This window comes from Felis catus, chromosome B4, assembly GCF_018350175.1.
Source record: "Felis catus isolate Fca126 chromosome B4, F.catus_Fca126_mat1.0, whole genome shotgun sequence".
NCBI classification, from domain to species: Eukaryota; Metazoa; Chordata; class Mammalia; order Carnivora; family Felidae; genus Felis; species Felis catus.
The window spans coordinates 55,542,543-55,569,638 of NC_058374.1; the positions used below are offsets into that span (position 1 = coordinate 55,542,543).

At 36.5% G+C, this 27,096-nt stretch overlaps 1 protein-coding gene across 8 annotated transcripts in view; it reads right to left on the minus strand.

Annotated features, from left to right (window-relative positions):
• ABCC9 (ATP binding cassette subfamily C member 9) overlaps positions 1-27,096 on the minus strand; it is a 129,210-nt gene that overhangs the window by 62,407 nt on the left and 39,707 nt on the right. For all 8 annotated transcript variants that reach the window (XM_019834670.3, XM_019834669.3, XM_019834668.3 and 5 more), the window contains 5 exons: positions 26,854-26,996; positions 17,842-17,950; positions 13,054-13,161; positions 7,059-7,131; positions 6,059-6,164 (listed from right to left, as the gene is read on the minus strand). In XM_019834670.3, the coding sequence (XP_019690229.1) occupies positions 6,059-6,164; positions 7,059-7,131; positions 13,054-13,161; positions 17,842-17,950; positions 26,854-26,996 (539 nt within the window). The remainder of the gene's footprint in view (positions 1-6,058; positions 6,165-7,058; positions 7,132-13,053; positions 13,162-17,841; positions 17,951-26,853; positions 26,997-27,096) is intronic.

Consider the following 27,096-nt stretch of genomic DNA (forward strand, 5'->3'; position numbering starts at 1 on the left):
CACGAACCATGAGATCATGATCTGAGCCAAAACCAAGAGATGGACGCTCAACTGACTGAGCCATCCAGGTGCCCCAAGTAATTTGGATTTTTTTTTTAAATGGTAAAAAGTTAATGAATGACTTCAACGGTTTTAGTTAATTTGAGGAAGACAGAAAACAGATGAAAAGAAGCAGGTGTAGAAATTAATGGATTACTCGGTAGCTTGTTTCATAATAGAAGAAAGGAATGGGACCAAATAGAGAAAACTAAATTCATCGGAAGTTATCTGCTTGCCCGGAGAGTATACATAGAGGCAGAAAAAAAGGGGACAAAGTTAGAACCTGAAAGATATCACTATTTAATGAATGACTAAGGAAAAGAAACCTGAAGAAAGGACCAAGAGGAGCAGGCAAATGCTTTGAGGTAAACTCACCTGTGAGTCAAAATTAAGCAAGGAGGCATTTTGAAGCAAAACTTATGGGCAACAATATCAAGGGACCAGGAGGTCAATTAACACAATGATCAAAAAGTACACAGTGAATTTAAAAACTAGGATGCCACTATGGACTTAATAAGAATAGTCTCAGTGGAGTGGCAGAGGTAGAAACCAGAGTGCAGTGGACTGAGATAAGAGGAGAATAAGAGGAACTGGAAAGAACTTGTGAAGATTTTTCTCATCTACAAAAGGAAGGGGACAGGGTGGTACCTGGGGGTGGGGGTTGAAATTAGAAAGATAGACAGAAACACGATAGAGACAGAGACAGAGATGGGAGAGTGCTGTTTTTCCACTAATAAAAGTAGAAAAGAGCCAGGGCCTGGACTAGATGTAAAGCAGATAAAGAGAAAAAGAACATGCTTTGGATATAGGGTGTATCAGTCTACTAAGGAGACCAATAACACACTAGTTACTTAAACATAGTTCAGAGGGATCAGAAGAGACAGTACATTTCAATCTGCCTAGGAGAATGAGACAAGGCTCTGTCAAAGAGATAATATCTGATTTGACACTAGAAAAAAAGTGAGACTAACTATCTAAGAAAAGGAGTTACACAGGAGTATGTGCATTTGAGAAACAACTTGCAGTTCAGGGTTACTGGAACACAGTGCTAAGGGTGGGGGGATTAGACAGGGACCAGATCATGAGAGGTCCTGATATAGTATGCAAAGGTCTTTGGAATATTTCTTGGCCAGTCAATTGCAAAAATTATAAGCAAGAGGTAATTAGATTTTCATATCAGAAAGGTACATCTCATAACAGTATGAAGAAAGGTGAGGGAATTATTACTGTGAATAGTTCACATATGCAATTCTCCTGAACTAAGACAATTAAAAGTGTTAAGGACATAAAAGTGTTAAGGACAGACATAAGAAAAGTGACTGGTTGGACTGTGTGGGCAATGGAGAGAGAGAAGAATTCAGGTTGGATCTTTGAGCTTTGACTTGGGCATCCACGAACAGATTTCAGTGGGTGGGGACACATTCCTGCCAAGATACAGGAGAAGTAGGTATTGGAGATAATGAGGGATATGAGCTCAGTTTAGATGTGTTCAATATTCAGTTTATATATAAAGACTTTTTGGAGGAGCTATTAGATCTTCAGAAGAAAGATGTTGGCCAGAAATGTACACTGGTGTGTTGTTAATACTTAGGGAGACACTGAAGTCAAAGATATAAATTAAAGGCCAAGTAAAGGAAGAGTGTCCTACAGTAGACCACAGAAAGACTGAAGGAGAATCAGAATATTCTTCTTCACCTTCTATCTCCATTTGTATTACGGCTCTTTACTTTTTGACTCATTAATTTTGGTTTATCCTTAAAATATAAGTTCAAGTATCATTCATTCATGCATCTCCCTAAAAAAGGCTTGTTGACCCCACAGACTCAGCTCAGTAAGGTTACCTATTATTTGCTCTTATAAAACTCTGTCCTTCTTCCTAGCACTTATAAAAATTTGACCAAATAATTACTTATGAAATTATTTTCTTACTTCCTTGTGGCCTTCCTGCTAAGCAGTAAGCTTCATGAGAACAGTGTGTTCAATTATTTCCTCCCCAACAACTACCACAGTGATTTGTATGTCAAAGATATACTAGTCTCAGAGTAAGGAAGATATGGTAGATATTGGTCCATTTGTAGGTAGTCATCCTCCATGAACAAACAAAAAGAAACCCTATTCTTTCATTTTTAATGAGTAATATTAGAGTCCTTAACTTCTAGAGACCACCTCTATAATCTCACACAACAGCAATATGTTTAATCTAATTCAAAGGATTTCTTTTTCTCTTACAAAACAAATACACTTATTTCTGAATTTCAACATCAGATCTTAACGATTACATGAAAATCACTGGGTCCATGTCCAGACCCATCCTCCACCATTCACTGTGGTAGTGAATAGCACTGAAAGCAGCAAGAGAAAACAAAGAGGCCAGATGGAAAATCCCCTTGTGGAAAATAGATTTCCATTCTGTATGCAGGACTTGTGTGTATTTTCCTTCAAGAATAAAAATTAAACTTAGTAGCTAGCAGCTTTCAGGTATCATGGCTGATACCTTGTGGAATGGGAAAGAGTGAAGCTTTGCAAGCTTACATCAGAAATAATATTTAGAAGAATGGGAGCTAGATGTGGGCCCAAACACACTACACTGCATCTAATCCAGGAAAGCTGATTCAGTGTGTTATTCCTTCATACCACGTAAAGTCACATGAAAAGGAGTAACTCCTCAATTCACCGGTCTTAGAATAACTGAACCACTGTTATAAAGCTGATTACACCAAGATGTTAGAAGATAGAACATCAGCACATATGAGGCCTGACAGGAGGATGGTTGATAGCCTGGGCAAGAGAGAAAGAAAAGAAAAGGAAAACAAAAATAAATGATGGCTGTGTCTCACATGATTATCAAAATTATTACACAGTGTAGACTCTGTCACTGGAACCACTTGTCAGGTAGAGCATTTTAGTTCTAGCTCCTAAGATGTCAGTAGGAATTATTGTTTATCAAGACAACTTCATTGTTGTATTGTTTATCAAGACAAATTCATTCAGGTAGAGCATTTGCTTTTCAACAAATATAGAGCACACCCAGATGCAGAAATAAAAACCCTGGCATTCTAACAATTTTGGAGAATTTTTTAGTCCCTTCCTCCTTTCTCTGACCTTTCTCTTTTGAGGTTACAACATGGCTGACTAGGTCAAAGGTAGCAATTTCCAAAGAAATGTCTTTAGAGGTCTTTGTACACTTGGTTCTACTCATGTAGGTGTGCCTTGGGTGAGCAGCAATACCTTCTTTCCTGCCTAAAGTAAATATTTATCACCACAAGAGGACCAAGTACTTATTGGACTTTGCTCATGCCAGTCTATGAGGGCACATTTAAAAATAAAATTCATGCAGCCAGAGATACATGCAGTGGTGAAATAATGGCAGCAAGGCACTTGACACCTTATGCTAACATTTAGTTTATTGGGGTTTTTTTTTGAGCTTCCAAAAAACATCAAACAATTCAGTGTGTTGAAGTAAAGCACTTCTTAGGTTTTGTACTTCATCAACCAATCAATATTGGTAACTTCTAAATTAGCTTTGCTCTAATAACATTTCTCTGCCTTTCCTTATTGGGTGAGGTACAACAGCCTTTTATGGAATGAAGAGTAATTATAAATAACTCTTTAAAAGAAGATCAGTATCTTCTGAATATTACCAATAGGAAAATATGTTTTATCAGATATTAAGGATGCCATAGAAGAAAAAAAAGTAATTCTTGTAATAAAGGAAAATAGAATTTGTGTTAGCTTATCCAGTCTCTTAGAGGCTTAGTTTTTTAAGCCATGTGTGCCTAAGCCAACACAAACATTTTTTGAAGAAAATCTTAGTCCTTCTGCCATTAAGAGATGGGAGTATAGTGAATGAAGGCAATGTTCATAAAAAGATGATTTTTAAGTTATGAGGATTTTATAAATACTTAGAATTATCTAAAATCCTTTTACACACCTTCATCCCTTTGGCTCCATCTCTAAGACATAATCTTTTATTAGCTTTATTGTTGGGATCCATGAGATTTCTTTCTTTCTTTCTTTTCATGAGAGAGACTTCTTAACCTCTGTTGAGTAAGTGTATGTTTTTATCTCTAGTTTCCTCTTTGCTTAGCTTCAATGAAGCTCAGAGTGGAATCTGTGGTCCATATTTTATCAATACACAGGACTCCAGAGCATGTATTTCTACCTATTTACTTCTCAGATTATTATTTAAATCTTAATTTTTCTTGGTATCTTTATCTTTATTTTTCAAGCTTTATTACACTATGTAACTTTAAATAAAATAATTTCCTACCTTTGTGAAATGAGGTAGGAATGCAAAAGAAAAAATACTAGATTATGTAAAATACTTCCCTAATTCTCATATCATTTATTTATCAGTTAGCAAAATGATGAAGATTATTAATGATAATATTGGAAGCTGATCTGGCCTAAGTGGAATCCTAAATAACACAAGGGAAGACTATATTAGAAGAACATCCTAGAGGTCTGAAAATAAATCTCAAGCTTCTTGAGCTTCTCAAGCTGTCACTGATTCCCATTCTTTCTCTCTGTTTTAATGACAAACAAAGGTGAAAATAAAACCCAAGTAACTTGATGATGGCTGTACATGTCACAAAATATAATTTAATCCAGTAAAATCTGTTTCTCAAAACCTCTAGTCATCCAAGATGGAAGGAGATAGTGGCAGGGCAAATTGCCTGGTGCCTGATCTTAGTGATCAACAAGAACTTGTCATGAAGCAAACTGCAGGTGGCAATTATTTACCAAGCTCTCTTCTGGATATTCACTAAACAGTTTCATGTCTACTGTCTTTTTTAGATTGGCCCAGTAGGAATAAAATGTACACTCAACATTTCCCAACCTCCTCCTTTCACTCATGATACTTAAAATAGGATGTTTCCCGTTCAAATTTCACATCCAAGCATTTCCATCTCTTACCTGGAGTTTAACATAGACTCTATTCTAAAAATGCTCTTAAATAGTCTTTACTCATTCTTGAGACATACCTGTGTATGTAAACAGCAGAGTAAGCAACAATAGAGTTCACAGTGGTAGGGGCAAAATATTAACAAACGTCTATAGATCTAGAGCAAGGTTTCCCAACCTTGACACAACTGACATTTGGGTCAGATGATTCTTTGTTGCCGGGGCAGTGGGGAGGGGGTCCTGTGCATTGTAGGATGTTTAGCAGCATCCCTGGCTTATACCAACCAGATCAGGAAAACCTGTTTCCCCAGTGTGACAACCAAAGATATCTCCCCTGGGAGAAAAATCATACTTGGTTGAGAAACACTGGTCTATAATCCAATTTCTTAGATAAGCTATAGCAAATTTCTTCATAAACTGCTTATGGGGAATCTACTAGGTAAGCCGAACTGAGTAAATTGGTTTAACACTTTATTGCACAATTATATGATATTATGGTTCTGAGTCACTTCATTACCACAATGTTTTTCAAAGACCACCATTCAAATATTCAGGAGAAGCACCATGCTAGATACCTCCTTTTTCATGTCTTTACAGTGGCATAACACACCACTTTGACCTATCCATGTACCTCTTACTAGATATTTCTAGCGCCTACTTTAAGTTGGGTGTGAAAAGAAATGGCTGATTTCTCAGCCCCTTATGAAGATTTTTGAAAAGATTATTTGGTAGTTCTTCACTGAACAGTGAACCATTACAGCTCTTTTGCATTTAAGCTTTATGAATAATGTAAGTTTTCCATAACTTCTTTTAATACAGGATAAGTTTTTAAATTATTTCTTTGAATGTTATTCCTTTTAACTTTGAAAATCTATCTTTACAAAATCCCAATCATACTAGTTTATACCATGATAACCCTCTGTAAGAAATTGTTTTCTAATTTTTAATTTATGACATTTAAGGTTTCTACTAATTTAATTTTTTAGAAAGCTGCACTTATTTCTGAGGGGATCCTCAGATTCCTAATGTAGGAATCTATTGCTCTCATTTCTTCCCTTTGTAAGATCATCAGATGGATGATAGAGCAATAGAAACCAATTAAAAATACACATACTTGCTCCAGTGAACTTTGCCTTCCAGTGTCTGCATCTCACCAAGGATAGCAAGGAGAAGAGAAGACTTCCCACAGCCCACTTGGCCCACAATCATGGTCAACTGACCTAGAGAAATTAGATAAAGGATAACAGCAAGAGGACATGGAATTCTAGTAAAATAAAACCAAAATACATTTAGAAAAGGCTGAGGCTTCAAAATCAATAGCCCACACTTGGTCTCCAGCAATAAGATATTCCAAATAGCTCCTTTTTCTGATACATGAGTTTTTTTTTTTTGACAAAGGAGAGAAAAATTAAAAGATATAGGTCTTGATTTACTGTTTCCAACTATAAGAATAGCTGACATTAGTGAATAGAGCAACGAAATAATTGCCTAAATAATCTCAATTAGTTTTAACTTTTTTATTCAATTCATTCAGGTGAAGAAGGCAGCTTTAACTCAACTTGATAATTGAGATGAAAGGGATTGGGCTGGTATTAAGACGACTTCTCCAATTTCTTACTTTGATACGCATGTAAAATAGAAAAATCTCAATCTATTGACCATCAGGCCAGATCAAAACATTTTTTCTATTCGGATATCTAGGCATCTTAACCAAAAATTATTGGGTATTTGAGCCTAAAATAACTTGAACACTTTAGTTGTCTCAGGGATAGAAAATAATTTTCTTATATAGTCTTTATTTAAATCCTTTTTCAAACAACATGAAAAATCAACTACCCCATTATTTAAATGGACAAATCAGCAACAAGCTGTTATCAGCTTATTTGGACAGTAAATAACTTGTCCAAATGTCTACACATTTTGTAGTGAAAGGCAAGTCTTATTTCCAATCACTTCCATGATGATACAGTGGCTTATGAGCTACATGATGCAAATAAACAACTATAAATAACATTAATAATGTTTAAACAATCTTTTTTTTGTTAAGATCAATTACCTTGGAAATCCATACTTGTCATAATTAAAAATAAAAAATAATAACAAATGTCTCTCACCTGTTGGAATTCGAATATCTATATTGGATAATGTAGCTAAACCACTGCCCCATGAAAAGTAGCCATTTGTGACCTAGAAAAGAAGAATACATAAGTTAAAATATAAAATTATGTATGTATTTTGTTTTAGAGAATAATTCCAATAAAATACATTTTGTCTTTAAGACACTGGAAGACTTTCAATATAAGGTAGAACACACAGTGGTGAAATTCTAATTTAGAGTTAGCTAGAATTGTAACTATTGAGAGGTATATATGAAAAAAAAAAGAATGGAAATGAAAGGAGGGTCTTTCAAGAATTAGTGATACTATGAAAAGGCTAAAAATTACAATTTTCTCTGAAAATTTGCGATTACTAGATCATTTACGTGTGAGCATTCCTAAAAAGTAATCATCCCAAGTATTTTCCAGTGTAACACCAGCATTGATTATTTTCTCACGGCTAGGCAATTTCCAGAATCCTAGTGATGCAAAGTATAGAGTGGAAATCATGTCAAATTATTCCAACAAAATGCCTCTGTTAGCCAAGGAGGAAGGTTTTGTAATAAGGTTTTGAAGTGTGTGGATTTAGTGCCATTTAATGAAGTTCAAGGAATGAGTAAAAGGAAGAGAGGAATAAAGCACAGAAATGAGGTAATATATCTTAGTGGGATAAACCTCAACAAGCAGCAAAGATCATTAGACCTACAGTCACCCAAAGCAATCTATTTGTATTAAGAAGTGTGAAGTGGACTTGATAGTTTTTTGTTTTTAGTTTTTATATAAAGTTTATTTATTTATTTTGAGAGAGTGTGTGCACTCCACCATCAGTGTGGAGTCCGATGCAGGGCTCAAACTCACAAACCTCGAGATCATGACCTGAGCTGAAGTCAGACACTTAACTGGCTGAGCCACCCAGGAGCTCCTGGACTTGATAGGTTTAATAGTTACAAAAATGGGAAATGAGAGGTACAACAAAACCCCTGGATTGAAGTTGCTTGAAAAGTCTAAATTGTAATTTTCCATGTAGGTTTTCTTTAGCTCGTAAGATGTGTGACATTTAGTACTGTCTATCAAATAGATGTGCAAGAAATTAGCCCTGGAAGGAGGGTGGCACGGAAGGGTTGAATTACTGATCGCTTTACAAATATTTGCTGAGCACCCATTCTGTGTGAGGTGCTGTGTTAGTATCTATGTAGACTACAAAAAAGGTATAATGCATCCTCCCCGCTTGCTTGGAGCTTGCAACCAGTTGAGTAAATAAACCATGGACAGAAGCAAATACAACACGACAGACACAGATAAAGGTGAGAAGACAGAGCTACTGGAGACTGAGGAAACTAATGCTGATGGGCAGCATGTAAAGGATCACCAGGAACTACTGAGGGGCAGTGGAATGGGGAGGTCATAAATATGTGTGGCTCTGCCAACTGGTACATTGTGTCATTTCCTCCATAGAGTTCAGCAGCCTGTTCTAGGAGCATCAAAGGCACAAAGTTGGATTGCTTATAGAAAGCGCTGAAGGACTGAGACAAAAGGAGGGGGCTCAAGTTGCTGGAGGTCTCAATAAGGTTAAAAAAGCAGTGTCAGCAAAGGTGAAGCCCGAGAGAGTTGGAGGTAGGGTTGTGGTGTCAGTGACTGACTGACATAAAGGAGTTTATGATTTTGGAGGAGCAGCAGTTTCAGGTGGTGGCCAGGTGTGACCATAGGCAAGGTTGTGGAAATGGAGTGAAAGCAGAGCAAGAAATTTCTGGGCTGGGATACTAGATAGCTGGGCCCTTGGAAGTTTAAACCACATCCATGCATGGCACCAAGTAAGCTAGAGAGATGAACAAGGAAACGGGCACCCAAATCTTCAGCAATGGTGTGGAGGTGCTGATGAGGTCCTTTGATAATAGATGTGATAAAGATAGACAATGCCAAAGCTTCACAAGGATGCAGGAGAAGAAAATGTATGGTCTGAAAGCAGCAGAGAAGAGCTAGAAGAATGCAGTGTCGCCTCTTGATTTGGTGCTGCACAGAAGTAAAAGAGAACAAGCTTCCTTCAAGAGGGATAGAGGAGAAGGGTCAACATTAGTCTCTCCTGCTGCAATCTGCACTTCCACTCCCTCCTGCCTTTTACAAAATAGTCTCATGTGTCCACCAGGGTTAAAATCCTGGTTCCCCTAACTAGTTGTTTGACCTTGGAAAATCAGCTAACATATAAATCTTTGCAAAGGTTCAGGGGAGCCTGGGTGGCTCAGTTGGTTAAGCGTGCAACTCTTGATTTGGGCTCAGGTCGTGATCTCACAGTTTGTGGGACTGAGCCCCGCATTGGGCTCTGCGCTGACAGCAAAAGCCTGCTTGGCTCTCTCCCTCCCTCTCTTTGCCCCTCCCCTGCTCACAGGTTCATGCTTTCTTTCTCTCTCTAAAAATAAATTAAAAAAATAAATAAATCTTCGCAAAGGTTCATAAAAGGTTAAGTACAAAAATGATCATCTTAGCATGGTTTGTGATAGAAGGAAGATGGAGGCAAATCCAGTGTCCATCACTAGGGGATAAGGAAAATGCAGTGATTCATACTATAGAACACAGTAGTGCTGTGAGAAGTAGCAAACCATCATAAAAACATTTCAGGACACCGAAAGCACATGGATGCTTATCACATATTTTACAAGGATATGAGAGTATATTTAGGCATAAACATTGAGCACATTACAACTGGTACCATAATGGCAGGGGAACGGTACAGAATAGGAGTGAGGATCAGGGACAAGGGGAAAATGTATTAAAAGTAAAGGAAGGGGAAAAAAAGGAAGGAATGAGATAGATATGAGTTACCTATTACATGACCCATTTATATAAAATACCCAGAACAGACAAATTCATACAGACAGAAAGCAGATTGGCCGTTGATAGTGGCAAGAGAGCAGGGTAAATGGGGAGTGACTGCTTAACATGTATGGGGTTTTCATTTGGGGTGACAAAAATATTTTGCAATGGAAGAGAGGTGGTGGTTACACAAGATTGTGAATGTTTTAAATGCCACTGAATTGTTCACTTTAAAGTAGTTAATTTTATGTTATGTGAATTTTATCTCAATTAAAACAATTTTTAAGAATTTAAAGGCAGGGTCTTACACAGACCATTGTTCATTTCCTCCTGCTGAAAATAAGTAAAAATAAGTAAAAATGCTGAATAAAATGTAGTGTATAAAAAAGCTCATTAAAGCAAGGAGTAAGGAAATACCAAGTCAAAGTATAAATAAAAGGACAAATTCAGAGCTGTAAGCCCTGAAACATGTAAGACGTTTTCCCACTAAAGGGATAAGAGAAGCTATTTTAGAAGAGAAACAGTAACATGTAAGAACGCATCCTAAAAGATGCCAATGTTTATTAGAAAGTTGTAGTGATCATAGCAGTGGAATTTGGGACAAAGAAACAAATGAAAGAAAAATAAATAAAGGCCAGCAATCAATTCAGACATATAAGATCCCTGATGTGTGTATAAGACTACACTGACTGTTGGTGGGGACGGTGACCAATATGTGGGATGAGGGCAGCCAGATATCATATAGAAATTAAATCAGACCTTTCTTACTACTAGATGTAGTAAAATTACCACCACTGAATTTACTACTGCTAAATTTACAACCCAAATTACTTGTTACTGATTTCCCTACACATCACATCCCTACTTTTTACCAAACACAAAAATGTATCCTAGGTTGATTAAAGAACTAAAAGTGAAAGGTGTAGCTTCAAAGATTTTAGGAGCTACTATAAATCATCTCTATGACCTCTGGAAGGAAAACTTGTCTTGAATGAGACAAAAAACAAAGCATAAGCCATAAAGGAAAACACTGAAATGCTACACAGTAATGAGAAAGAATGAAGTACGACTTCACAGGACAATCTGGATGAATTATACATACATCATGAGCAAAAGAAACAAAACGCACACAAATACACACACATAGTTAAACTTAAAACAACTACAGTGTGTTTTTAAGGAGGTGTGCATAGCAAGGGTAATCAAGGAAATGATGACTATAGAAGTCAGCATGGTGACTGTTTCTTGGAGATGTGAGAGAGAACAACAAATGTGTGTGTTGGGAGGCACTTCGGAGGAAAATGGCGATGTTCTTTTCCTGGTGTGGGTTCCATAGGTGTTCTCTTTTTTACTTAAAGGTATATATATATATATATATATATATATATATACACACACACACACATATATATATTTTATGTACTTTTCTGAAGGCATGTTTTATTTTTATGTAATAAAAAATGATTCAAAGCAAATGAGTTATTACCAACTTGAGAATTTCCAACAGGAATAAAAACTGAAAGGCTTGTTGGTGGGCCTGAAACTGTAGTATCCATTGCTAAGCAGTTTTTCTGGGTATTTTTGTGTTTTTTTGGCAGAGTTGTTTTTTTTGGGTTTTTTTTTTTGTTTTTGGGTTTTTTTTGGGGTTTTTTTTGTGCGTGAAAGGTCAACTTTAGAAAAAAATAATAGCCTCTATTTTTTTTTACATTCGAAATAAAAACAAATTTAGCAAGGCACATGGAAAAGATGTATTTTTAGATTCTTACTATATTGAACAGAAAATGTTAATAGAAAAAAACTGACCCTGTTCCTTTAGTCATGCATGCATTACTTGCTATCTGGGCGTAACTGAAGTAGAAGCACAGAGGACCCTTTCTAGTCTCTCATCCATACTTTGTCATGGCCTAGTACTTCACACCCCATCACACATTCTAATTGTCTAGGGAACTACTAGAACTATTTTTTTAAATGGTGCCTGGGATATATATATATATATATATATATATGTATATATATATATATACATGTATATGTATACATACGTATACATACACATATATGTGTATACATACGTATACATACACATATATGTGTATACATACGTATGTATACACATATATGTATATATATGTATACACACACACACACACACACACACACGCACACAGCTTTCTAAGAGATTCTAATGTATAGCCAGGGTTAAGAATCACTAAAGCTCTTTTAAGATTCCCATGTGACATATTTTAACCTTGAAACAACCATACTAAAATGGCATCTCTACTTCAAGATGGTCAAACCATAGCTCAGGGAGGCAAAGTAATTTACCCAAAAGGCACACATCAAATCGAAGGCAGAGGTTGGGCTAGCTAGCATTAGCTTATTCCATCCAGTAACACATTTGCTCCAATTGCTAAGTGTCTATTGTGGGACAAGCATTGTGTCAGACAATACGGAGAGAGATATTTAAATGTAGCCTTTGGCTCTGTTATACTCCCCAGTGAGGCTCCCCCACTCTCTGACTGGCCTGGGCAGTACAGGGAGTTGGATAGCCCCACAGTCAACACAGCTAGTTTTCTAAAAGGGCTAATTTCCAGAACTCTGGCTGCACTAATGTCCCAAAGCCCTTGACTGCTCAGGCATCTGTTCCTGAACAGCACTGAGCCCTCCTTGGACCTTATCCCCACTATCAATCCTCAGCTGCTGATTCCCTGGTGGCCTGTTCTACCTAAGCACACTTGCTTGGGAGAGTACAAAAGGCTGTTTGAAATTAGATCAAAGACACTTACTGGGAAACTGGGTGAATGCATGCAACACTGGTCTAAGCCTCTCCTAGTGGAAGGAAATTACTATCTATTTCCTTAAAAATTGGATTTATAATATTGGTGTTCTCTATAAATCAATTTATTAGGTAGAGGAACATAAGAGTATGAAAGGAAATAACGTTGGATGCTAGCTTCTAACACAGATTCAGAAGAAAGGCTCACCCTCCAGTTATTAAAACATACTGCTAGAGCAAGAAATGTGGTTTTGAGGTGACGAAGAACTGAGAAGTGAACTCATCAGAACACTTTGAAAATGTTATGAGGATTAGTGATCACTGTAAAGAGACTTTAAGGGCACAATTTAGGACACTTATACAGAACTTCACCATAAAATAGTACCATAAATGTTTCTATTCGTGCAAGAATCCAGGAAATAAAATAACCTTTATTGCAATGTCCTCTGTCTCTACAGGACGTAGACGCCTTGTTGATTGCTCATAGCTGTCCAGGTGATATCTTCCAGGCTGCTTCCTGTTTATAGTTTTCGGCTGCTGCATTCCAAGTGGGAAAAAACACAAATTGAAGTTTTATGCAAAAAAAAGAGGTTTTACTAAACATTAAGGCATATTGCTACTTCTCCACTTGAATTCCAAGAAAAAGAAATAAAGAAAGTGAGCATGATATTTTAATTATTTCAATAGCTTCTCCAAATAAAAAAGCAAATAATAACAAAACGTGTTAAACTATAATTTTAAACCTAATTCACAAGCCTTTTAAGAAAAATTAAAAATACAAAAATGTGATACTTGCAACAGATGGAATTTAAAGTGTGGAACCCCAACTAGGTTTTGGATACTCTTTCTCCAGCTCTCCGGGTAAATATGCCTGGGCAGTAAAAAAACTGCATGCATGTCAAAGCCAAACAGAATAACTCAGGTTAAACTAGAATCTACTTGTAAGACCATTTGGCTTGTACATGCTCCAACAGTACATTTTTGGTCACCCTCTGAATCAAGAGGATTTTGAATCTCCTACACTCATGTAACTCAGATCACCCAGGGATCCACTACAGAGTGAGAAAAAGCATAACAATCTAGGATTTTTTTGGTCCAAACATGCATGGATATTGTTTCATAAGTATATAAACATTATATAATGCTGATGTAAGCATAACAAAATGATCCAGTCTTTCCCAAATGTTATAGCATTGTTCTTGGTCAAAGGACTAAAGCATTTCATTATACAGAGGATGCCAGCCGAGGTTGGACAGTCTTCACATACTTAAAATGAACTTGAATTAGGTCATAGAAGTTTGTTATTCTCTTAACTTGACTTCAATTCTGTGTATATTGAGACACATGGCTAAAGAGAAGGTAGAAAATTCAGTTCTGTAAACTTCTAATTTAAAAAAATTTATAAGCTCAAAGTTTGATCTAGTGAACAAGTATTTCAAAAAAAATTATCCGTCTTACTTAACTACCTTATAGATTTTATGAAGGCTAAATAATAATACACTTTAAAACTGTTAAATTACTGGGGTGCCTGGGTGGCTCAGTCAGTTGAGTGTCCGACTTCAGCTCAGGTCATGATCTCATGGTTCGTGAGTTCGAGCCCCGCATCGGGCTCTGTGCTGACAGCTCAGATTCTGGAGCCTGCTTCCAATTCTGTGTCTCCCTCTCTCTCTGTCCCTCTCCCCCCCATATTCTGTCTCTTTCTCTCAAAAATAAGTAAATGTTAAAAAAATTTTTGAACTGTTAAATTACCTATAAGAGCAAAGTATTCTAGAATTGTGAAACTTTTTTTTTTTTTTTTGGCCTCGAATTGCAGGTTTAGTTTTTTGAAAAATCCACTGAATTCTACTATGGGAATTAAAAATGTCCTTAAATAATCAGTAATTTAATCCAAACAAGATACTGCTCTTCCAATTTCCATCAATTGTTATATCAACAGAACATCAAATTATCAAGTAGTACATTGCTAGGCTACATGCAAATAAATACACAGATTAAAAAGGTACTGAGCAGAGCGAGCAGTGATTCTGTCCCACAGAAAATACTGAATGCATTTCACTTAAAAAAATAGAGATTATTCCTGAAATTTTATTTTAGTTTTGTTTTTCTTTTCACAATCTCACAGATGACCCTGGAAGTATGTCACATGAGATACATACAGTCACTATCCTTTAAGCTAAGTGTATCTTCCTCACGAGACAGGTCTATGCCTTTACATAAATCCACTGTCTTCTAGAGTCTTTAATTCTATAGTAGTATTGCCCCAGAGGTCCAAAAGGAATGACGTCATGTTCTTCACAAAACCAAGGAGAGGGTGGGAGGAGGAGATGTGTTGACAGAGATTTGAGTCGGAGTTCCACAGATGTAATTTGAAGAGACTTTGGCTCTAGAATGTCACTAATTCTCCATGGAGATTCTACAGCCAAAACCACTTAACTCTAAGCTTTTACAGAATACATAGCATCTTAAGCTCTCAAGAAGAAGTTTCCATTAGTGTTATTTTCAAACACACAGCTTTTTTCACTCCATTTAAAAAAGTTTGTCGTTTGTGGTTTGGCCCATCAGCAGTGATGAATGACCCTGAAAGACATCAGAAGTCCAGTCTGGTTTCAATAACCCTGAAGATATTGAATGCACTTGAAGGGGATTCTTTTTTCCTTCCAGCAACCTTTACTCAGTTCAATTTTTCTTCTATCCCTCATCTCATGCAAAAAGGTTCTTCAGATTTCCCTAACTCCACAAACCTGACCTACCACATCCCCGTTCCTGGGGTCATCGACTCTGCTCATCCTCATATCTCTGAGAGATGATCTAATAAGTTCTGTGGTTATCTCCTACCATCTCAAAGGATGACAACGCCGGTTCTAATCAAATACTTGACTTTCCTGCTGCCTCAAAAGAAACCTTTTTCCTACACTTTTTCCTCCACTCTATAATGTGTTCTTGTTTTTGTGTCCATGGCCACACAATAGCAAACAAGCATTTTGAAGCATTGCTACTCCAGTGTATACAGGCATGGGTGGTAGCTCCTTCTCAGACAAAATCACACTCGCTCTATAAAATAACTTAATGGAGAGTAAAGAATAACTCCAGAAAAGCAGAAGAAAACAGCAAGTCTAAATATAATTGAGTGCTCATCTCAACTATTTTTAGTAGTTTCAAACATGATTTAAAGAAAAATTTAATATAGCTTGACTTCCTGGTAAGAGGACTTTCCAAGCCTCAGTTAATTCCAGTCAAGAGATGGCATGTGCGATTTTGTTTGCTTATACAAGTAGTAAATATATTCATATTTTGTCTCATAGTAACATGAATAACTAATATTAATTATAACATGACTCTCTCTAGAATATAACATCTTTCTATATTTTATTGTTATGAAATATATACATATAATTACAAAGAATTTCTTCAGAATTATTCAGACATACCTTTCAAGAAAGTGGTTTGATCAAGTCTCATTGATTTAAATATTAATTAATGGCTAATGATTCTAAAGTTTACATCTCCAAAGCTGACCTGTCTTTTTAGATGTCAATCAGTATCTCAAAATTACCATGTGCAAATATGCCTTTCGATTCTACCTCAATTTCGACCTGCTCACTTCTCAGCCTCCTTATCTAGTTGATCAGCAAGTCTTTATCAGCTCAACCCAAAAAAAGGTACACTGAATTTGATCACTTTCTCACAATGTCCACTGCAAGTGCCACAAAAACTAACTCTAACCATCATCTCTTGTTGCCTATGTGATTATAACAATCTCCTCACTGATCACTGATCTAGCTGTTGTACTCTTGTTCCCACTGATTACTGTCAACCTAGTAGCCTAGTAGCCAAAGTGATCTTTTAAAAATATAACCAAAATTATATTAGTGCCTACTTTAAACCCTCCAATGGTTTTCTATTGCATGTCAATACAGTCCAGACCCTCAATCCTTGTTCTTACGTTGTCTTGTCTCTGCATTCTTCACCAGGCTTCAACAATAGTGTCCCTCTGTTCCTTGAGCACACTGAATTCATTCTCACCTTAGGGTCTTTGCAACTACTAGTTCTCTGCCTGAAATGCTTTTTTCCCCCAGATCTTTGTTGAGAAGGTCTCAGCCCAAATGCCAGCTCTTCAGAGGGGGCCTTCTGGGAAATGACCACTCTACTTCCAGTATACCAGTCACTCTCTCATCTGTTATTTAATTTTCTTCAAAGTGAAATTATCTCATTTTTTAAACTTATCATCTGACTCTTGCCTTCAGAAAGCAAACTATGACAAGGATGAGGTTGTCTGCCTTGTTCATAGCTACATCCCTTGTTCATATCTATATCCCTGAAATCTATAAACACAGGCAAATACATGGTACATGTCACATTACATGTAACAAATACAGAACAAAATAATATTGACCATGTTTCCAGGCTGTGTAGATATTGAGTAAATATTTGTGTAGTGGATAAATAAACTGGTTTAAGGGTTACAAGACTCAGGTTTTAATCCTTGCTCTGCTGCTTACTAATATGGCCATATTCAAGCCACACAATACACACACTCAATATATTCAGTTGAAAAATAAAAATAGGTAATATAATGTTATATTAAGTGAGTCAAAGATATAATACATCAAAAAGCACTTCTTAAACTAAAAAGTGTAGCTCAAAGGTATTGGAATAATATGATATGGGAGTTGTTACACTCATTTTGTATTGTTTTTATATAAAGTTTCAGGTAGACAGCCTTTTTATAATGTTTATTTATTTTTGAGAGAGAGAGAGAGAGAGAAAGAGAGAGAGAGAGAGCATGTGCACCTGCAAGCAGGGGAGGGGAAAGAGAAAGAGGGAGAGAGAATCCCAAGCAGGGTCCACGCTGTTAGTGCAGAGCCCAATGTGGGCTCGATCCCACGAACTGTGAGATCATGACCTGAGCTGAAATCAAGAGCCAGATGCTCAACCCTGAGGTTAAGGTGCCCTGGGGTAGACAACCTTTTAATTTTTTTTTCATTGAACATGTTCTTTCCCTCTTGGGATAATTCTTTGATGATTTCTAATATCAGGCCTTATACATATGTTTATAAATTTTAGACTTTTGAAGTTTGTTGTAGAAGCAGGTGGCAATTTTTCTTCATAAAGGTTAAAAGTAAAGCTTACAATTTCTTCTAACTGCACTCACTGAAAATCATCCAATATTGGGACTGTTACATATTCACAGCTTCAGTAAGAAGAAAAAGCACCTACCACTGCAGTGTGTTTCTTACAGGACTCAAAAGGGAGAGAACCTTCACCAGTTCGCCAGCTATCCTCACCAATCTCATCACTCAAGAGAAACTCATTCAGCTTTTGAACGCTGCAAAAACCAAACAAACACACAAACAAAAAAAAAGGAGTTAAAAATAAAAGTGCCAATGATGAAGTTCTACCAAAATAAACAAGCATCTCCTTTACCAATTATCATGTTGAGCAAGTCACCTCTGAGAGTCATTTCTCAACACCAACTGGGAATTTAGCTCAGAGGAACAAACATCCTAACTAAAATGCCCAAGAATGATGGGCTCCCAGGACTGGGGACTTTCAGTGCTAAAACTGGAAAAGTATCAGAAAAATTAGAAACAATTTGTCACCCCCTTGAATTCAGTTAACTTTTTCGCACTTTTTTTTTGCAATTCTGTTTCTTGTCAAAGCCAGTAGAGTTGAGGAGGAACTTGAAACAGAGAGGTTAAAAATAATAATGCCAATGAGGTAAGGACCCATTATTCTAATTATACAAATGAGAGGAAATAAGTTATAGAGAAGTTAAGTAGCCTGCTTAAAAGCATTTAGCATATAACACACAGATCTGAGGTCCATGACCATTCTGCCATCTTGCTTCATTACACATATTTTTTGAACCTGGCAATAAGAGGGACCTCTAGACAGTTCTGGCAAAGGACCAGAAGCATCAGCATCACCTAGAGCTTACCAGAGATTCTCTGGCCCCACCCGAAACCTACTGAATCAAAATACTCATTTTCACAAAGTCCTAAAGTGCTTCATAAGCACATTACAGCTCTAGAAGAGTGGTTTGCAAACATTCTTTATGATGGTCTTCTTGGGTAGGGCACGAGGATCCTTGGCCTGCCTAGGAGGCATTTTTTAAAACCACTGTTACAGAATCAGGAGCAAAAAGAAAGAACCAAATAAAACAATAACATGATTTGAAAGCATCCACCTATGAATAAAATAATATGCTAAAGAAAATTCTGTGAAGCTGCAGAGGAAAAGAAATGTTCCTTTTAGCATGCTAGGATGCTAAAAGTAGATACACTGGCTTGGCACATGCAGCATCAGCCACAGAGGAAATATTGCCTTTGGTAGGAAACTAAGAAAGATTTGAAACAAAAATTAATATTTTTTTCATTTAAGCTTGTAGTCAAGTGCCTCCAAATAGGTCTGCAAAGCTTGTGGTGTGTGTGTGTGTGTGTGTGTGTGTGTGTGTGTGTGTGTCAGACTAATAAAATGAAGAAAAGTAAATTTATCTCAGTCTGTTGCCTATCATCTTTAAGCCCGGTGGCATTGAATGCCAAAAAAAAAAAAAACTGCTTCTTTTCATTGGAAACATAAAGGTAAATAAAATCCATTGTGCTGGTCTAACTGTTAGCTTCCAAAATGCATTTACAGAGAACTAAGAAGGATAATTGTTGAAGAAGAATTTTGGCTGAATAATACTCCATTGTCTGTATATATCACATTTTATTTATTTATTCATCCATTGATGGATATTTGGGTTGTTTCCAATTTATGGCTACTGTGAATAATGCTGTTGTGAACATGGGTGTGCAAATATGTATTCAAGTTCTTACTGCTTTGAATTTTGGGGGGCATATACCCAAAGGTGGAATTGATGCATTGTATGGTGATTCTATATTTAATTTTTTGAGGCACCATCATACTGTTTTCAATAGCACCTGCACCAGGGTTCTGGAATTCCTGACTCAATGTATTAGAGTTATGATAACAGGGATGAACCTTGAAGACATTATGCTAAGTAAAATAAGCCAGGCACAAAAAAGCCCTCACAAATACTGTATGATTCCACCTATATAAGGGACCTAGAATAGTCAAATTCATAGAGACTGAAACTCAGTTGTGGTTTCCAGGGCTTGGGAGGAGAGGCAAACAGGGAGTTATTTTTTGATGAGTAGAGATTCAAATGTAAAGAGCTGAAGAAATTCTGGAATGGACTGTGGTGATGGATGCACGGCAATGTGAACATACTTAATACGATAGAACTATACACATAAAATGGTTTAACTGGTAAATTTTATGTTATGTATACTTTACTGCTATTAAAAAAATTAATTTCAGACGCCTCAGAAAGAAAAAAAGAAAAAGGAAGAAAGGAAGGAAGAACGAGAAAAGAAGAGCTTTAGTTTGTGTACTTTCTTTAAGTCTTTGTCAGCAAATACTGACCACATAGAACTTATAGAAAGATGCCTTAGAAATGCCTTATGAAATGGTAGTTTATAAATCTTAAATGTCAGCCTTTTCTTCTGTACTTTTTAAATTGAGGTATCATTGACATATAACATTTATATTAGTTTCAGGTATACAACATAACGATTCGATACTTACATATATAGCCATCTGATCATCACAATGTCTAGTTAACATCGTCACCATACATAGTTAGGATTTTTTTTCTTGTGATAGGAACTTCTAAGATCTACCTTAGAAGTAGTAGTAAAAGATCTTCTTTACCTTAATAGATTTTAGTTGTCATTCTGTTCTTATATTTTGAAGAGTGGATTTTAGGGAGCACAGCTTTGCCATTCAAAAAAATACCTTTTAGGGGCGCCTGGGTGGCTCAGTTGGTTGAGCATCTGACTCTTGATTTGGGCTCAGGTCATGATCTCATAGGTTTGTGAGATCCAGCCTTGAGTCAAGCTCCGAGCTGACAGCCTGGAGCCTGCTTGAGATTCTCTCTCTTCCTCTCTCTCTCTCTGCCCCTCCTCTACATACACACACACATACACGCACACACAGACACACACACACACACACACACACACACGTGCTTGTGCTCTCTCTCAAAATAAATAAATAAATAAGCCTTTTTTTAAAAAGAATACCTTTTAAACAATCAGACATTGTGTCTTTGCACACTAAGGAAGTCCAGAGACCAGGCTCATTTGCCTTTGTAACTATGTCTAGCTGTTCCTGGCATATATTGCTCAATGAATGCTCAATAAATCAAAGAAGGAATAAACCAATAATTCAGACATTTAAGTCAAGTCAGTTGATTCAATTCTCCATTTCACTTTTCTAGTAGACACACAAATCTTACTGAAGCTTTCATGGAATTAATGAGCCCCATTCTTGCTAAACATCAGAAAGCAGTGGTCTCTGAGTGTAACTGAGGCATGGAGAGAACCTTCTTTCCTCTCTGTAACACCTCACTTCGGAACTCCAATTACAATGAATATCAGATGATCCCAAGATGAACACTTCTCTGAACCTCTCCTTCCTTTCCCCGCCCCCTGGCCCCATCATTCTAGGCTTAGGGTCCCTGGCAGTGCTGTTTTATAATTTTTTGTTATCGTCTATCTCTCCCATCACACCGTGAACTCCTTAAGAGCAAAGATTTTCATCTTCAGAATCTAGCCCAATGCCAAAAATACAACATAGTAATTTCTCAAGAAATGTCTGGTGAATGAATAAATGGGCAATACAAAAAGCATTTCTTATTCATATGAGGTCCTTTCAGAAATCACTGAGGCAAAGCAATTATGGAAAATGCAGGAATCCTGACCAAGGGTGAAGTAATTCCCACCATGCTGCCAGAGTTATATATTAAAAATCCATTTCTCTCCTTAAAATAACAAATGGCACCCCTTTGCCTTCAGTGTCCTTAGATCATTTACAGGCTGATCAGGATCTCACTCTCCAGCTTCATCCCCTGCCACTTTGCATATTAGAAAGTTTCACCAATTACACTCAACTAAATTTAGTCCTCTGAATGTACCAAGATTTCTCACCTACTTACTCACCCCTTCACCATGAATATGTTGTTCTCTCAGATTGAACATGTTTTCCCTTTTTCTTCAACTGATTGAGTCCTACCTATTCTTTAAGATCTTACTAAGGAACCACTAACTCTTTTAAATCTTCACTGACCAGACTGTCTGCCTTCTCTCTCAATGAGCTTTAGTGAGCCTTACATATGGGCCCATGGCATTCTGTGTAGAGCTCTGTAATAGCATAACACACCATATTGTACTTAGTTTCCCTTCTTGGTCTCTCCAACTGGACTGTGGGTTCCCTGCAGATTTCATTCTACCTTTCATCTTTGCAATTCCTAATACCTAGCAATGTACCTGAAGTATTAACGAATGCATGTGGACCCACAGAAGATATCTCTCTGAAGCACAAAGTGGGGATTAATAAAATGTGCGTAAATTAGTAAAACAGAAATGGGTAGAGTACCTAAAATATTTAGGCAATGTGCTGGGCACTCTTCATATACTATCTCATTTAATTATCTCAATTACCATAAGTATAAGCTATTGTGCTCATTTGATAAGTGAGGATGTTGAGCTACAAAGACACTAAATAACATGCTTGAAGTTGAACAATGTGTATTCTATGGCAGTACTAGGATTTGACAGCAGGTGTATTTGATACCAACCAATTTCCTAGCTTTCCTCCACCATTTTTATAGTTCAGTGTTTTACTAATTTTTCATGTGTTTGGATAATTCATACAAGTATTTAAGGTTTTAGTTACACATGTCACTTTTTCACTTTTCAAGCTTCATTTTGGGTTTATAGATAAAGCTTGAGTACCTTGGACAGGTGCTATTAAGTTCACTGGTAATAAATTATTTTATACTGGCAATTGTGCGCTTTTCCTGTAGGAACTATGAAACTTTTGTAAACAGGGACAAGGTATGCATGCTCCATGATATGCATGATGATATGCATGTATGCATGCTCTATGATCAATATCAGTAACAATTTATTTGATCAAATGTAACTGTAGTGGACTAGCCAAGCTCACATTCCTTTCTGAGGTACATGAAAGAAAAGATACAGAGTTATTTTCCGACACAGCAAGGGATTGGTTTTACACATTTTTCTCTTAGCCAATAATATTTTTGGACATAGATATTGCATGATACATCAAATACCAGAAACCTAAACTGAAATTATTTATAAAGGATACAACATATCAACTTATGTTCTCCTCCAGAAAAGCAAAAACACACAAATTATGTCCTTACAAATAAAGCAAAGTGGAAAAGTGAGGCAAGCATCCTGGAAAATCACTGTTACTCAAGTATTTTAATACTTTGTTTTATTTTATTATTATTTTTTAAATGTTTATTTATTTTTGATAGAGAAAGAAAGAGGGAGACAAAGGATCTGAAGCAGGCTCTGCACTGAGAACTGAGACCCTGATGAAGGGCTCGAACTCACGAACCGTGAGATCACGACCTGAGCCAGAGTCAGATGCTTACCTGGCTGAGCCACCCAGACACTCCAAACTAAACATTCTTATTTTTATTTTTTAATGTTTATCTATTTTTCAGAGAGAGAGAGCGCGCACGAGCAGGGGAGGCGTGATGGGGGGTAAGGAAACAGAGGATCTGAAATGGGCTTTGGGCTGACAGTAGCGAGCCCTGTGTGGGGCTCAAACTCACAAACCACGAGATCTCTACCCGTGCTGAAGCCCTAAGCTCAATCGACTGAGCCATCCAGGCACCCCCCCAAACTAAACATTTTAAAAAGAAAGTGTAGAATTTTCATGTAAGAATGAATTTTACATGGCATGGAATTTTCCTACAATAGAGAAGTATGTAAGTCTCTTACAGGCATGTATAACACGAGTTTGGGAGTGTGCTGTGCTCCATTCTAACCCGCTGAATTTCAGAATGTATTTAAGAATGCAGCAGAGAACTTATGACTTCCACGGTCCTGAACAGGAGGTTTCAAAATCAGCTCACCAAAGTCTCCAATTATAAACAGGCTGCTCAGCTCGTTGTGGGCCAACTGGCATCAAAGACAGGTCACGGGCTCCCAGGCACAGAAGAAAATGCCAAACCCAGTCAAAACTGGGAAAAAGCTCATTGGGGTTCCCAGAACCAGCACACAGGGGGGAAAAGGCCTGGCCTCCCCTGTTGGTCGGTCATCTCTGTAGGACCCACAAATCAACCACTGAGACTCATTTTAGAGAAGCAAGTGTTTATAAGCTGATTTTATTCGGCCTATGGCTTGGGAAATCTGGAGCTGAGCCTTGAAAACAGACTGGTCTTTATCAAACTGGCAAATGCCTTTCCCTGAGACATAACGAAGAAAGAGTGCTATGCAGAAATATATAGCGAATATTATCCACTCTCAACTTTACCGGGATTTACTACTGCAGGATTGTATACTACGAAGTGGGAAGGAACTCCTAGGTTTTTTGATGGGTTTTTTTTTCTGTTTTTTTTTGTTTTGTTTTTTTTTTTTTTTTCAAATACACTCTTAAAGTCCTTTTGATGCTTGGTAACCTCCTGACTTCATAGAAGTTATCTGTTATAAGTTACCAACTAACTGTTTTCTATCCCCACTTGTGGTACAAAGTCAAATTCCAATTAAAAATGAAACCATGAGAGGGACAGCGATTAAATGGAGAAAATGAAAATAAGGACTAAAATAGCAGACTTTGGCCATTTATCAATTTTATTGTTTGAAGTAGCTTCCCTTCCAGAGCACTGCCTAATTTGGAAGTGGTGCTACAAAAATCAGTCAGTGTTCGGTACAACTGTTTCAGAGTCAGAACAGAAAGAAAAGAAAATGAGGCAGATGAGGCCAGAGGGAGTGATCTTTAAACTCTAACAGTTCCAGAATTGGTTACTAATGACACATCTTACAGAAGAGGATTATACTACTGTAACCAATCAGAACTTGAGTTTATAATAAGATAATGCATATGCATTTGAATGTTGTTTGGTAGTAAGCCATTGTTAAACCAATATAAACTATTGCCTAAAACTGAAGATTCTGATATTTTAAGTATCAGATACCAGTTTTCTTAGTAATACATAGCCATTGGGAAAATTATCTCATTTAAAAGACCTTACAAGAAATGTTCAACATTTATATCAATGACAACACCAGGCGTCATATATTTAAGGCCTCCATTTTCCAATTTTTCTCAGTATTGCAATATCTTGACTTTTCTTTCAAAAGCCAGGCATGATATGACTGTTTATGAAACATGCTGAGGTTTATAAGATCTTATACAATAAGCAAAATACTACTTTAAGACTTTCTTGCTTGTAATGCAGCATAAGATACAGTAGATTGTGGCACAAACAGCATTATATGATATAATTTGGTAGCATACTTATTTATACAATACAAGAAAAATGGTGGGAAATGGTCATTATCTTATCACATTTATTTTCATTGTTGTGCATTGTGGGGAACTGTAAATCTGAGACAAACTATACACTGGTTAAAAACACTAGAGAGCACATTTAAAATGAGAAAAATGTGGAGTGGTTTTGCAGAGTCTTTCCATTTGCAGAAGCCATGAGCCTTACTTAAATTTTTTTCCAGATTAAACTAAAATTAAAACAGTAACTATGGATTGATGGGAACACTGTCCATCACTGCTAGTGCAAATATAAACTGACACAGCTTCACTGAGAAATATTATGGCCATTTTCATTAAAAAATCTTAAAAATGTGTACACCTTTTGACCTATCACTCTGTAAATGGAAAACAACATAGCAATATTCATTAAGGACCTTAAAAATATTCTTACTGTTTATACAATTGAACACCCCCCCCCCAAAAAACCTCCAAATAATCTAATGAAAAAAATGGGCAGAAGACATGAATAGACAGTTCACCAAAGAAGACCTACAGATGGCCAATAGACACATGAAAAGATGCTCAACACCATTCATTATCAGGGAAATGCAAATCAAAATCACAATGGTATTATTATCTCAAAGTGTCAGAATGCCTGAAATCAAAAACACAATAAACAACAAGCGTTGGCGAGGATGTGGAGAAAAAGGAATCCTCTTCACTACTGGTGAGGATGCAAACTGGTGTAGCCACTGTGGAAGACAGTATGGAGGTTCCTCAAAAATTTAAAAATAGAACTACCCTACAAATCCAGTAATCCGACTACTGGGTATTTTCCCAAAGAATACAAAAACATTAATTCAAAAGGATATATGCACCCCTATGTTTACTGATGCATTATTTATAATAGATAAATGATGGAAGTATCCATCGATAGATGAATGGTTAAAGAATATAGATAGATAGATAGATAGATAGATAGATATAAAGAGATATATACATACATATGCACACATACACAATGGAATATTATTCAGCCACAGAAAAGAATGAAATCTTGCCATTTGCAACAATGTGGATGGAGCTAGAAAGTATTATGCTAAGCAAAATAAGTCAGTAAGAGAAAGATAAATACCATATGACTTCACTCATACGTGGAATTGAAGAAACAAAACAAATGAACAAAGAAAAAAGAGACAAACTAAGAAACAGATTCTTAACTATATGGAACAAACTGATGGTGGGGAGGGGGAGGGGTAAAACAGGTGAAGGGAGTAAGAGTACACTTATCTTGATGGGCATTGAGTAATATATGGAATTATTGAATCACTATATTATATGCCTAAAACTAATATAACACCATATGTTGACTATACCGGAATTAAAATAAAAACCTTAATAAAAATTTTAAAATTATGCATACTGTTTAAACTAGTATCCCCACTTCTAGAAATCTGTCTTAAGAAAATAATCAGAGAAAAGTTTAAAGACAAAAACAGACATTTATCTATGTGTTAGTTATATTATTTATGTTAGGTATAAAGTAGAAACATTCCAAATGCCCAATAAGGAAGTAATTGTTAAATAGAGTACAGGACTTCAAAACAATAGACTATCGCAGAGCCAATAAACATCATGATCTTAATGAAGAGAAAAAATAAAACCAGTAAGTGAAATAATGAATCAAAAGCTACATAAATTCAAAATTTTTACTTTAAAATCATAATTCTTTTCATCTAAAAATAGTTGTAAAAGCCTGAAAAGTAGCATATTAAAATTTTAACAATGGGCAGTGATTTGAATGTTGTTCTTTATACTTTTTCAAAAGTATAAATACTTTTATACTTTACTACCATGAGCATATATTATTTCCATAATCAGGCAAAGAACTTCAGACATTCCAGTGCATACCTTATGATGGCTTTGACTGCAAATCTGACCACTGTAGAGAGCAGGAACAGTGGGGTGACCAGGATATGAAAGAGAGACAATGAAGCAAAGGCCTCTGCAGGTTTTAGATTGTTCCCGCTAGCATACGCGTGGGTAACAAACGTCTGTGCAAAGAAAGAAGTTCTTTAGAGAAAGTTGGAGAAAGTTTCACAAATGCTTACATTCAGTTTTAGAAACCTAACATATTCTGCTACCCCAGTATGT